Source organism: Acinonyx jubatus, chromosome D4, assembly GCF_027475565.1.
Source record: "Acinonyx jubatus isolate Ajub_Pintada_27869175 chromosome D4, VMU_Ajub_asm_v1.0, whole genome shotgun sequence".
Taxonomy (NCBI): Eukaryota; Metazoa; Chordata; class Mammalia; order Carnivora; family Felidae; genus Acinonyx; species Acinonyx jubatus.
The window spans coordinates 24284797-24298673 of NC_069391.1; the positions used below are offsets into that span (position 1 = coordinate 24284797).

At 39.3% G+C, this 13877-nt stretch overlaps 1 protein-coding gene across 5 annotated transcripts in view; it reads left to right on the forward strand.

Moving 5' to 3' along the window:
- TMEM245 (transmembrane protein 245) overlaps positions 1–13877 on the forward strand; it is a 100696-nt gene that overhangs the window by 58885 nt on the left and 27934 nt on the right. For all 5 annotated transcript variants that reach the window (XM_027034781.2, XM_027034780.2, XM_053204838.1 and 2 more), the window contains 3 exons: positions 1437–1568; positions 5301–5423; positions 5553–5698. In XM_027034781.2, coding sequence (XP_026890582.1) covers positions 1437–1568; positions 5301–5423; positions 5553–5698 — 401 coding nt within the window. The remainder of the gene's footprint in view (positions 1–1436; positions 1569–5300; positions 5424–5552; positions 5699–13877) is intronic.

Genomic DNA, 13877 nt, shown 5'->3' on the forward strand with positions numbered 1-13877 from the left:
GTGGCTACTGTTTTAGATAGTAGAGCTTTAGACATTAAGAACTTGTCTCTTTGAGGAAGGAAAATAGATCCAGAAGTTTGGAGATGTATATTTTTAATCACCCTTACCTGCTACTTGTGCTGATACACTCTTCAGAATTTCTGGCGGAAAATAATACCATTTACCACTAAATTTAAAAACGATGGTTTTGAAAAGCAGCTGGTTGTATGGGGCCATACTGTATACTGCGTTGGCAGGGCCTGTGGACCCTCAGGGGCTGTGCTATGGAAGATGACTATCCAGTGGGGAAGGAGGTAGAGAATGAGATGAGGTGGTAAATTTTGACAGGGTTGATGGTAAGGAGAAGAGCATGTATATATCATCCTTTTAACTTGGGGTAGAAGGGAGGAAAGCTCAATTTCAAGTTTGAGTTGGTTGCATAGTGACCTGTTTTCACTCCTGGGATGAATTGAGGGAAGCCGGCTGGTTTTTGTGAGTTTCAAAGACTGGAGGTTAGAACTAATTGGGGAATCCCTAGGCAGTAATCTGCTGAAGAACTGGTCAATTGGAAAGGTTATATCTATTTTTTCTGCTGACTCTGGGACTTGTGCTTACAAACAGCTTTTTTTCTATGCCTCACCCCTTTTGAGCTTCATTGTATGGCCCAGGGAAGTCAGTGTTTTAGAAGCATAGGTTTGTAAGTAGGTAAGTATGTTGCTTTCTTTCCTAACGCCTAATGTCTTCATTGCATAATGAAGGTTGATATATCACTACGATGTTAGCAAAGGTGTCAGAACAGAAACAAAATGTTAAGAACCTACTTATGTTTCTAATTTTAACCTCACTAGTCATTTTGTTTATTCATATCTCTTTCAATTATTCCTGCATTCTTGTCGATTATTTCTCTTCCATATGGATGAGTTAGATTTTTCTCCCCATTTTTGTTTCTTTTTCATTTATCCCCCATTTTGTTGAGATATAAATGACATGTAACATTGTTTTAGTTTTTAATGTACTTTATATTCCTCTCTCCCCCTTGCTTTCTTTATCTTGTATGGAAGGTTAATAATTAGGGGAGTGGGATGAGGAAAGAAAGAAAAAAGCAAAAATGGGGACCCCCCCAAAAGGTAGAGGGGCTCAAAAGAGGAAAAAAAGAAAGTAAATGTTGTGTTGGTGTACAGTCAATATGTATTGAGAAATGAAGGTTGTTCATAAATGTATTAAAAAGGAAGTGCTTGAGCTCAGCTGACAGTATCTAGAAGGTATCTAAAGAAGAAGAAAAAATGTATTTCATATTTTAGGTCTTTAGGTAGAGTTCTTAGCTGATTTCTTAAATAATGCAAAGTTTTTCACCTTTGAGTAACTACTCAAGTGCTCAAGTGGACATAAAACAAAATAGAGTATTTATACTTCTTATGCTTTTGGAGATTTCATGTCTGAACCGTTTTATTCCATAGAATGTAACGCATTCTGGAAGGCACAAAGGACACAAGATGCATATAAATCGTCAGAATAGCTGGCTGGGAGACATCCTGGACTGGCAGGATATCGCTTCCTTTGTTCACGAGAACATTGAGACATTTCTTTCGGTAAGAAATAGAATTTTTAGTTAAACTGGACTTAGAAATAAAAATAGAAATTCTAATTTCCAGTTTTCTGTGCACACTTAGAAGCCTTTAGTTACCTTGTTTTTAATGCCACAACATTTGCCATTTTGAGAGTTCTAAATGCACTAGAAAGATGTCTAAAGACCATAGGCCTCAGGAGTAGCTCCCCTGGTGCCTTCTCTGTGGTTGAAGAGTAACCGAGAAATGCTGAATCAGGAAGCATATGTGAAGTGTTGTGGGCTCTCAGATTCTGAGATAGGTATCTGTCCCTTAGGCTGACTAGAATGTCGCTGGACCACTAGAGAGAGATCGGCCTTTCTGGTGCGCAAAGTCTTTGGCAGATAGAAATCTGGTTCCACTTACATTAGAGAGATTGGATGTCCTTCAAAGGCTCAGCTTGTTGTTTACCACCCATTTTCCCACCATGCACCGCCCACCTCTGCCTTGTTTGCCTAACGGTCGGTCGAAGGCAGCAAGGAACAGCTTGCAGCATTGCTGAAGTTTTAACAACCACTCTTGGTTCAACAGTGTGTTTTATAAAGTGTCCTGGCATGTGGCTTTTCACAGAGATGAGAGGATTTTCTTGTGAATGGACTGGTGACTTTCATCAGTTTAACAAAAGTTGAGGTTTGCAATGCTAGATTTTTTTTTTTTTTTTTTTTTTTAAAGATTTTAAGTAATCTCTACAACCAGTGTGGGGCTCAGACTCAACCCTGAGATCAAGAGTTGCACCCTGTACTGGTTGAGCCATCCAGGTGCCCCGCAATGCTAGATTTTTTTTTTAATTTAATTTTTATCAACCTATTAATAGATGACCATAGCAGAGAGTCAATAATAGTTTAAGATTTTCAGTAAAAAAATGACAGTGCCCTGCTTTGTGCTTCTCCACTTCAGTCTCGTTTTCTGGAAACAGCTGTCAATTCTTTTAGCTTTCTCTGGTATTTATCTCTAAATTTCCAAAATAATATTTATACTGGTCTTTCTTGGTTTTGTAATTTTAGGTATTATCTTTTGGTTTCCTAATTTGGAAGATGAAGATAAAGATGTGACTTTGAAGTCCCTCAGTGCTCTCTTCTATCACCTGTGGGGTTTTCTTACAGCTCTTTCGGTTCCTCCCCCAATCCCTGCACTCACACTTGCCCTTCTTCCCACTCACCTAATACAGCTATCACAGTGTGGAGTTAAATCTAGAAATTCATGTCCTTCAGTTCTAAGAGTTTATGTGTTTGATAATCTGTTTTCTCTAGTCCAGTGGTTGTCAAACTTCTTGGTCTGAGGATTCCAGAGTTTTTGTTTGTTCACGTGGGTTCTATGGATTATTATTGTATTAGCAGTTGAACCTGAGAACTTTAAAATATTTATCAGTTCACAAAAAATAACATTATATATTAACACATTTTTTGCATCTGCAAAATAACCATTTTCCAAAACAAAAAATGACTCAGTGAGAAGAGTGACTTTCTTTTACTTTTTTGCAAATCTCTTTAATGTCTGGATTCTCATACCTGCTTCTGCATTCAGTCTATTGGAATACATTGTTTTGATCGAAGTATCTGAGGAAAATCCAGCCTCATACAGATACGTAGTTGGAAAAGAGGGGAGTCTTTTAATAGCCTTTTCAGATAATTGTGGCTATTTGATACTACACCAAAACTCAACAAATGGTACTTTTTAAATGTTAATTGCAGTGTGGAATTTGAAACCATATCAATATAAACTTTTTTTGTACTGCCTTACAAGGAAGTCCATTGATCTGTCTTGAATAGAAATGGGTCTTTTACTCTTATATGCTTTTGTAATATGCACTGGTCATTTAGACTATTGGTTCACTGATTTTCTGTACATCCTCTAAATATCAGCACATTTTCTTATAAAGTATAAAAAAAAAATCACATTCTTTAACATCACTACCTGTCTCATCAGAAAAAAAATCTTAATGCATCGAAGTCAACCCTTGATCGGATTTTTTATTTCTGCCTATATTCTTGTAATATCCGATAGCTCTCATGGTCTGAACCTTTCTTCCTAATCCCCTTGGGTACACAGAAATGTTACTTGATTGTTGTTGGAGACTACCAGTCTACAATTAATGTCTTCAGTTAATTTCTTAAGAATTGTCACAGAGTATTTCCTATCAGGGTGACCCAGAAACTATTTAAAAACTTTTTTAATAAAAATTCCAAAATGCCAGAAGCCCCCAAAAGAATGCATGTAAAAATCACAAATAAGGGTATTGTTGGTTTGTTTCTTGGAATCAGTGGTATTATTCATCCATTCTTTGTCCCACAAGGTCAAATGGTCAGTCATGCATATTTTTGTAGGCATTGCAAGGCATTTTGAAGATATTATGTAAGGAGTTATTGTAAATGAAACCAGCCTGCAAAGGCTCTCCTGTGAAGACTGAGCTGAGGTTTGCAAGAAATGCCGGGGACAACAAAATACGCCTTTATAAATGATACATTTGAGATAGGAAAGGAATGGATAGGCCTTTCATAGAACAGATGGTGTAACTTGCACATACGACAAAAAACAGAGCTGCTGTTTTGGAAAGGGCACACCAAAATAAAACCAGACGTTAGAGTTCTGGTCCCAGCTCTAGTTCCAATTATTAGCTCCAAGGCCCTTGGGCAAGTTTTAAAACATCTCTGAGCTTCAGTTTGTCTATCTTTAAAATGAAGTTGGTATCCTCTGCACTGCTTCTCTCACGGGACAGATATTGTCAAAAGGGAATTTAAGTTCCTGAGAAGATAGGAAATGAAAACATCTAGGTGTGCCACAGATATTGTACATCTTCTTCTAGTAGTGTTTAACGTGTAGCATTTAGCATATATTAGTGACCGTTTTAATAACTGATTCTAGTGAATTTACAGGTGATGGATCAAAGGAATTCAGTAGGGTCATCGTCTATCTGAAGAAAGATAGTCAGCTGTAGAGCTCTGCCCTTGACCCTATCCTATTTATTGTGATTTTAGTGAAATCATCGAAGTGATACTTTTGTATTTGTAGGTGAATCTAAGTTGGAGATGGCAAGAGGGGAGGCAGCTAATAAGACAAATACTAGAATGTTCATGTCTGCACTAATGATCCTATACAGGTTGCATTCTGGCATATTCTCCTGTAGGTTTTTTTTCTACACATATCATTTTTACATAGTTAAAATCATGCTATATATAAAATTTTTGTTTCCTACGTTTTACTTTTTTTAATTATGATTTTTTAATGTTTATTTTGGGGAGAGAGACAGAGCATGAGTGGGGGAAGGGCAGAGAGAGAGAAGGAGACACAGAATCTGAAAGCAGGCTCCAGGCTCCAAGCTATCAGCACAGAGCCCAATGTGGGGCTCAAACCCACGAACTGTGAGATCATGACCTGAGCCAAAGTTGGAAACTTAACCAACTGAGCCACCCAGATGCCCCGTTTTCAATTTATAATTATGTTATAAAATGTTTTTCTGTGTTATGATACACATATCTTTAATGGCTACCTGATATGATTTGGAGCTAGATTCACTGTGATTTTCTTAACCATTTTCCTTACTATTCAACATTCAAGTGTTTTCAGATGATAACGTATTTCCCCCCCATAAAATACTACTCCGTTCTTGTCTTTTCACTTTCTGGTACTAACGCTCTTGTATTGAAAGCAGAGTAGATAGCTGTCGGAACTTCTTTCCTCAGGATTAGTTCTAATGGTTCAGCTTTCCCTCTTCATCAGATCTTAGAGTCTCTGTGGATTGTCATGAGCCGGAACGTGAGCCTGCTTTTCACCACGGTCACCACCCTCCTGACCATCCTCTTCTACAGCGGGACGGCCCTTCTCAATTTTGTGCTATCTCTGGTATGTACATGTAGATAAGAGCATGTTACCTCTCCTTCCGCAGTGAAGCGTTTTCTTGGTTCCATTTGTGTTTCCTTCCTGTAGTTTCCAAATGTGATTTTTTAGGAGATACTGTCCTTTGTTTTGCAGATAATTTTCCTGACCACACTATTTTATCTATTAAGTTCCAGTGATGAGTACTACAAGCCAGTGAAGTGGGTGATAAGCCTGACACCACTATCTCAGCCAGGTCCTTCTTCTAATATTATTGGCCAGTCTGTGGAAGAAGCTATCAGGTAGGGATAAGATTTATGCTATTCTTATTTCCTTTAGACACTGCTTTCTGTGAGAAGCCTGTTTTCAGTCTTGAGCCTTTCTAATAATCAGTGCAAAACTAGTGATGGACGCTGGTATTTTCAAAATTTTTAATTTCCTTTTGAGAGAATAATGTGAGCAGCGCAAGTTTCGATAAGAAGAAAAATTCAGTTTCGGTATCCTGCTGTCAGCCCTGTGAGCTACAGCCCCCTCACCCCGTGCAGGCTCTTGCTCCTGCCGCAGCTCATGTCGCTTGCTGGGGAGAAACCCCTCTTGTACCACGCATACACCTCCCCCTTCTCTTAGAGCTCAGGAACTGCAGCTTTGTCCCGGGAGAAGAATAAATGGTCTTTCTATTTCTTCCTCTCTCCCTCTGCAGCTGGGCTCTGTGCCCTTTGCGTGAAGTTAGCCTGGAAACTGGAAATGCAAAGATTTTGGTTATTTTTAAGTCATGGGCTGGATGTGCATCACAGGTTCTGGCCAGAAACTTACCATGTCTTTTGGGGTCCATGTATTGCAGGCTGGGCTTTTGAATGAGATGATTCCTCAACTTTTTTTTCTTCATACGCTCTTTCCAAGTCACTGGCTTCTGCCCTCCTTTTTCCTCTTTGTCATTTCAGGTAGGGAAAGGCCTTTTGCAGCTCAAACCTAGCTCTGCTCCTTCCCTACCCTTTCCTCTTATTGCTTGGGACTTGTTAGAGTTCTACTACATTTTTACTGCTTATGAATAGCTATACCCAAATTAAATCCTCATATCATCCGTTAGAGTTTCTTTTTGTAATAAGTTGTTAGCCAGGTGTTCTTAAACTTATTTTGAATAGTGAATCATTGGTTAACATTTATGTTTCCACTTATTTTTAAGAAATAGCATTGCTTGGGGGCACCTGGGAGGCTCAGTCAGTCGGTTGAGCATCCAGCTCTTGATCTCTGCTGAGCTCATGATCTCACAGTTTGAGTTTGAGCCCTTCATCAGGCTCTGCACTGACAGTGCGGAGTCTGCTTGGGATTCCCTGTCTCCCTCACTCTCTGCCCCTCCTCTGCTCTCTTGTGTGCGCTCACTCTCTCTCTCTCTCTCTCTCTCAAGAATAAATAAAATAAAACATGAAAAAATTATTATAAAAAACAGCATTGCTTTGAACTAGTCTTCCACAGAAATCTTGATTTGACTGGATAATTCTCTCTGACTGATCTTGGCTTATTTCTTCATTGTGTTTATTTAATAACTGGTTGAGGATACCATTTTGGTCTCTGAAAAACCTTAGTTACATTCAAATAACACACATGTTCTTGAAATATATTCTTCCTAGAAAGTTTGCTGGGTTTTGTTTCTTTTTCCTACTAGCAAGGCCTGGGTGAAGTCTTCAATATCTTGCTTCCTTTATTAGCCATCAGGTAGAATTTTAAAAATGCCCTTATCCTTTCTGGTGCTCTTGGGTATCCACATGGGGCCATCTATGTAAAGATTCCAAGTTTGGGAGTGCATCATCTACTGTAACAGTTTTCAGGGTGAAGCTATCTTCGGGGAAGTCACTTGCTGGCTTTAGCATTCCTTTTAAGCCTGCACGACCATTGGTTATCATCTTTATTGAGTAAATAAAATGCTGAAAACTCTTAGCAATAAATTCATGTTAGTTTAAGTGACATCTGTCTGGCTTAAAGAAGTTTGTGTAAATAACTTGACCAGAAAGAAAAATAACCTTCAATCTTCCCAGTAGGATGAAACTAGTGAATCAACCCTATCAAAGGCTGACAGAATCCTTTCAGTCAGTGTAACTTAAGCCAAGCCTTACAGAAAAATATCTACCTTGTCCCATTAAGAACTTCAAGAAAGCTGATACTTCATTTTCCTGAAGTAATCTTTATTAGCACTGACTGTTATTCTCACAAAAGCTTTTCTGTTTTTAAATCACAGTTCTTGAGTTTTCTCTTGTTCGGCTTTCTTAGAGTGAACCGCTGGTCAACTGTCCTCTGTCTGTCTGGCATTGAGTCACTTTTGTTTTCATACAAATATGCCAACTCCTTTGTTTTAAACTTAATACTTTAATGTCATCGTTGCTTGGAGTTGGTAAGCGGAGCTGTGACTTGCATGTCGGTCCAGCTGATTGAAAGCACATATCCTTCCGGTATACCACAGTGCCTTCTTCCAGGAGGAGCTGGTTGAGGCAGAAGATGACTTAACTTTGTGGTACTGTTAAGACTGTTTAAATAGTCACATGAGGCTGGCGGCTAAAAAATCAGGTCTTTGGCCCACAAGGGCATTTGAGGTTAGAAAGAGTGTGGTCATCTACAGAGATAAGAAATATATGCCTTTTTACAAATTAGATTCGCCTTATTTTCTTGGGATTGTACAGACTAAGTATGCACTGTAACAGTAGCCCATGTCTTGGTTCCAAAGCATACTAGTACAAAACCCATTTATTTTATCATGTCTTTTTTTTATTTTTTTATTTTTTTTTTAACGTTTTATTTATTTTTGAGACAGGGAGAGAAGAGCATGAACAGGGGAGGGCCAGAGAGAGGTAGACACAGAATCTGAAACAGGCTCCAGGCTCTGAGCTGTCAGCCCAGAGCCCGACGCGGGGCTCGAACTCACGGACCGCGAGATCATGACCTGAGCCGAAGTCGGACGCTTAACCGACTGAGTCACCCAGGCGCCCCATATTTTATCATGTTTTTAATATAGGAAAAAGCTTAAACCCTCAGTACCAGAACTGTAATCTTAATGGCTTTCAAAATTGAAAACTACAGTACAGACTAGTTAATTTGTCTGGCCCATTTGTGTAACCACGGCTATATCAAGTTATGTGAATTAAAGATGATAACTCCAGAAGATTTTTAGCAGTCTTCGTGCTTATTGTCTCTTTCTTTCCTGGGTCAAATGCAAGACCTGGAATGTACAGGTTTTATAGAGATGCCTCTGTAGAACCTTCTCACATATGTAAGATAATAGTAAGTTCTAGTTTTAAGAGCTCTTGTCACATTTTTCATTCTGAAGGATTGTGTTCAAGATGGAATATGTTTCTTCACGGACAAAGATTTTAAGAGGAAAAATATTAAGTGTTTATGAAAATGTTATTATACGGTCCTCAGAGGGCACTTCAGTCTACAAATTATCAGTGATCTCAGATTTTATAAACATCAATCATTAGTCGTCATCAGTGTTGCAGTCAAGTGGAAATCGTTCAACTCATTTTATATGATCCATCAATAAGTTAAAGGTGGACTTGAAATTGGGAGTTAACTGCATGACCAGGCAGTGGCAGTGTCTTGGCTTTTGAAGCTTTGCCTTATGAAATATGTGGCTACTTGATGATCACTGTCTCGTTGAATTGTTGAACCTCAGTTAGGATTCTCAGATCTGAATAAGTGTTCTTCTAAATTGAATACGGTTGTGTGTTCATTTGGGTTTTCGTTTCATGAGTTTTTCAGTTAGTGGCATGCATCTCCTACCCCCAAACCATTTTTGTCCCTTTAGAGCATGTCGTGTCCTGAATGTTTGCATCACATCCTTCTTCCCCGATGCTCCCATTCTGCTTGCTCTGGTGGAGATATTGCACATTACTAAGTTGCATGTTGTCACGGCCTCAGTGCAATTTAGTGTGTGTGATATTTTCACATGAGTGCATGCACACGGGTATGGCTCTTGCTTGTGGGATTACAGGTTTTCAGTGCCAGTGGGTGGGAGTCTTACTTAGGAATTAGATGGGAGAATGTATGTACTGAGTTTTTTTTTTTAATTTGGAAAATGAATGTACTTTTCACCTCTATCTCTCCAACTATGGAGAATTAAAGGTATTGGTTAAAAAAAAAAAAAAAATCAGTGCTGATCATTCAGTAATTTCGTATTTCCATTTTTGACTTTAAACAAATATTCGTTGCAAAGAAATTCTCATGAATCTAAGGTTATAAACATTTGTTTAAATTAAAATGTGTAAGGAAGAGTTTAAAGCTGTAAGAGTGTATTTTCATTTATTCGAAGAGATAGCTCTCCTAACACTGGAATAGAGTGACACAATCTCTTATGCATATTTGGGAAAATCATATTAGCTGGAGTTCTTCAATAATAACCAACTCAGTAAAAAGAATGCCTTTTTAACCTACTTGATTAAAGATTGGTCTAATAATTCTAAACCTTTACATCAAGTTTCCAAGGGAATGACCTTAAGAAACTTTGTCTTGTATTTAGTTTCTCATTGTGATGCTTTAAAGAATTGCTAAATTAATTTTAATAGCCTTGTAATAGAACTAGTGTTGAGATACAAATGTTTGCTATTTGCCTATATACTGTTCACTTTTTAGTTAGAGTAAGCATCCATTATCAGCAGGCACTGTCAAAGACACAAAACCATGTAGTAATGATATAAAAACATTGAATTAATATTTCTACTGCCAAGGATTCCAGATGATTTAATGTGATGCCACTGTTGTACCCTTCTGTGTGTGACTGTGACTCACTGTTTTTCCCGGTGGGGATGGAAGGTTTCCGCAGAAGCGGCTTCTCCCTGTGCTTCTCAGCAGCATGCTAGGTCTGTGCGTACAGCGTGACCTTCCCTTCTGGACCAGGGAAATCCAGTGTCAACCAGGTTTCTGTGCTTTTTACTGTGTGGAGCTGGGTCTCTGGGACAGATGAACCCGGAAAGGGTGGAAGATGTAACTTCAAGAGAGGTTAGGTAGTAATGAAAAGAGCTGGGGGATACTATGTACGATTGGTAATTTTATATGCTGTGTTTCTGGAAGCCGGCCTGCCCTCTCTACTACCTGGCCTTCTCTTGAGGGGCAGTACAGAACATTGGTAAGGTGATGCTTGTTGTTGTTGCCTGAGGGAACAATAATCTGATAGCCTTCCTAGTTGACCTTTAGAAAGAAAAGAGGGCCGAACCAGTGTAATGAAATGTTGGGAGCAGGCAGAATTTGATTTTGGATTCTTTCCTTTCTTTCCTTCTTACTTAGACACGTGAACGCTACCTGTCTATTGGTTTAGAGTCCTGTATCCTCTGAGGGCATAGAGCTCCTTGACTGTGGCTTATCATTCTCCCCAACCCCCTCCTTGCTTCAAATCGAGTTCCAGCAAAAGCAGATCATCTGATCAAATCCTGGGTTGTCTGGCCAGTTTTCTCCTTTTAGAAAAGTAACAACAAACCCATTTTTCTTTTCTTTTTTTTAAGCTTCCTCGCCATCTCTCTTCCCAAGAACACCCCTTTGGTCAGAATTGAGAGTGGGCTAAGAGTTGAAGGAAAGTATTAGCAAACTTGTAAGAGTTAAGTTTCATCTTAGAGTTTGTAAAGAGTGAGGAGAGAGCTGGTTAAGAACTAAATCTTAACCAGGCGCTTGAAACCAGTTCAAGCCCCTGGTGCAGAGAAGTTAGATATACAGTTGACTCCTGAATAATGTGGGGGTTAGGAGACACCAGCGCCCTACACTGCCAAAAATCCACATAGGACTTTTGACTCTCTAGAAAGTTAACTGCTAATAGCTTACTGTTGACTAGAAACCTTACTTATAAGCAGTCAGTTAAAGCATACTTTGTATGTTGTTCTTATTGTATACTGTATTCTTAGTTTAGTAAGCCAGAGAAAAGAATATGTTATTAAGAGAATCATAAGAGAAAATACATTTTTTTAAGTTTATTTATTTTGAGAGAGAGAGAGAGAGGGAGGGGCAGAGAGAGGGAGAGAGAGGGAATCCCAAGCAGGCTCCATGCTGCCAGCACAGAGCCTGATGTGGGGCTTGAACCCACAAAGCTGTCAGATCATGACCTGAACCCAAACCAAGAGTTGGATGCTTAACTGACTGAGCCACCCAGGTGCCCTGAAAATACATTTTCAATACCATATCAAAAAAAAAAAATCTGCATGTAAGTGGACTAGTGTAGTTCAAATGTGTTGTTTAAGGATCAGTCATACAGTTGTATAAACGAGGCATGGACACACGTCTTTAGTACCGTACAGTATAAATGCACAATAGTGTTTATTAGGGGAAAACTTAGACAAAGACTGATTGTGAATGAATTTGGAATTTTTATTCACAGAGAGGTATGTTTAGGGACCCCCGTTGGATTGGATGCCCTGTAGCCTGCCTTCCAGTTGAAGGGAACCCTGCCCTTTATGGCTCTGTGTATAATAGATAGGACTGTCTAACGGTGGAAGCTTTCTGAATGAGGATGCGACCTTGTTAGAAAGCGGGGAGCTTCCACCTCTGTGGCTGGTGTCAGTCCCATCCCTTGAGCTACATCAGACCTGCTAAGCCAGCTCAACTGAGCTACCAAAACATGGGAAGAAAAGAGCATCCAGTGTCTTCTGAATTTGATTCTGTTAAATTGCTGAGTGCTGGGAAAGCCTGGAGATGCAGTTGGAGAATAATGTCAATGAGTTTTGAAGAATCACTGGAAAAAAAGAGGTCCCAGAAGACTGAGCACAGGCAAACACTATTCAAGAGAGAGGATTGAAGTAGACAGTAGAGGAAGACTAATGTTACATACCTATTATAGCCTGATGAATTTGATGCAGATTGTCCTGTAAATTTCCATAGTAGATGCTTGATCATATGGTTGTGAATAGTTACAAAGGGAAGGGTAATTTCCAGTGGCACCATGCATTCACCTGGCACGGGTCATATGTAACCACCCTTAGAAAAATGCCACAAGCCAGAGCTTTTGTGATTTTTACAAGAGATTTGGTGAAGTATATCATAGTGTCTTTCCTGGATGGCAAGATAGAAGAATGCTTACTGAATTTGAATATCTAAAAAGTGTTGATTAATGGATTGACATCATTGAGTGAATGAAATGAGAGAATGATCTTTTATTGGTATGATTATAAGGAATAAATACGCCTGCATTGATTAAACTAGTGATTTCTGGTAACCCGTTCAAACTGTATTGTGTATGCCATTAATTTTGTGTCAAATGAAGTTGTGTTAGATTATGAAAATGAACAATTCCCAGTCTCTGAATTTCAGGTTCCAAAGAACCTGAGAGATGAGTGATTATACACTCAGTATTTTGGATTTTTGCTCCGGTAGCTTCATCGGTACCTTATAATTTAAAAAACTTAAGTCTAAAACTTTGTGGTATGCTACTTTCACTCTCAGCTTTGCCGTACCCTGCACCCCTTTAGCACATAGCAAAGATTGGTTTTCTTCCAAAAACCGCCAGGAGAAAAGAGAAAGTTACCACGTGCGTTATTTTTAGCCTTACTACAATGCTACCTGGTAATAGTGACACAATTCTCTGAAAGCACCAACTTAATTGCGTGCTTACTGTGCAACAGTCACTAAGCTTACCACTTGAGTTGCAGTGTTAATGTCCATCATACCGTTATGAAGTGAATGCTTGCCGTAATGCCAACATTATGAAGTTAAATGTTATCTCTATTTGACAGTTAGGAAGAGTGAAGCTCAGAGAAGTTGTACAGTTTTGAAGATCATGCCACACTAATCAGTGATAGAATGGGATTCCAGAGCAGTGGGTGACAGAGCCAGAGCTCTTGTGGCCCCATTGCCCTGTTCTTCCTGCCGAATCCATGTCCTGTTTGCCTTCACTAACGTTTCTCATTTATGAGTGTGTTCTTGACTGTTTGCTTCCTCAACACTCTTACATTTCATTCATATGTTCCTTCTGTGAGCGGTCTCCTAACCTCCAGGCCAATGGCCTTCACTTCTGTCCCTTCTTTTGTCCATCATCTACACTGACATATGCTGAGTACCCACTGTGCCAAACCCTGACTTACACATTTTGCATGTATTATTTCATTGATCCCGTCTGGTCCCCTCATTCACCCAGGAAAGAGTCCGCTGGTCAGAAATCAAGAAAATCTTTTAAACTGGGAGTGTAGTTCATGTTTTTTTTTTAATGAAGGCTGGAAAAAGAATAAAAAATGAGGGCCTGAGTTATTCTCAAGTGAAAAGGCAATAACGACCCTCTTGAAATTGTTGGATCTGTGCACTAGATCACTCGGATGTACTAGCTCCCACGATAGGCATCCACCTGACTAAAAGCCAGTGCGTTGGGTGCGGAGTGGGTCATAGAGTTCTACGTAGTGTTGCACCAGCAAGGCACAGACACACACATTGTGGCCGCCACATGTGGCCTGTTGCATCTTTCATTGCTGCTCTGTTCCTCTCCCCTTTCCCCATGTTCTACTTCTATTTTCCAGAACGTTT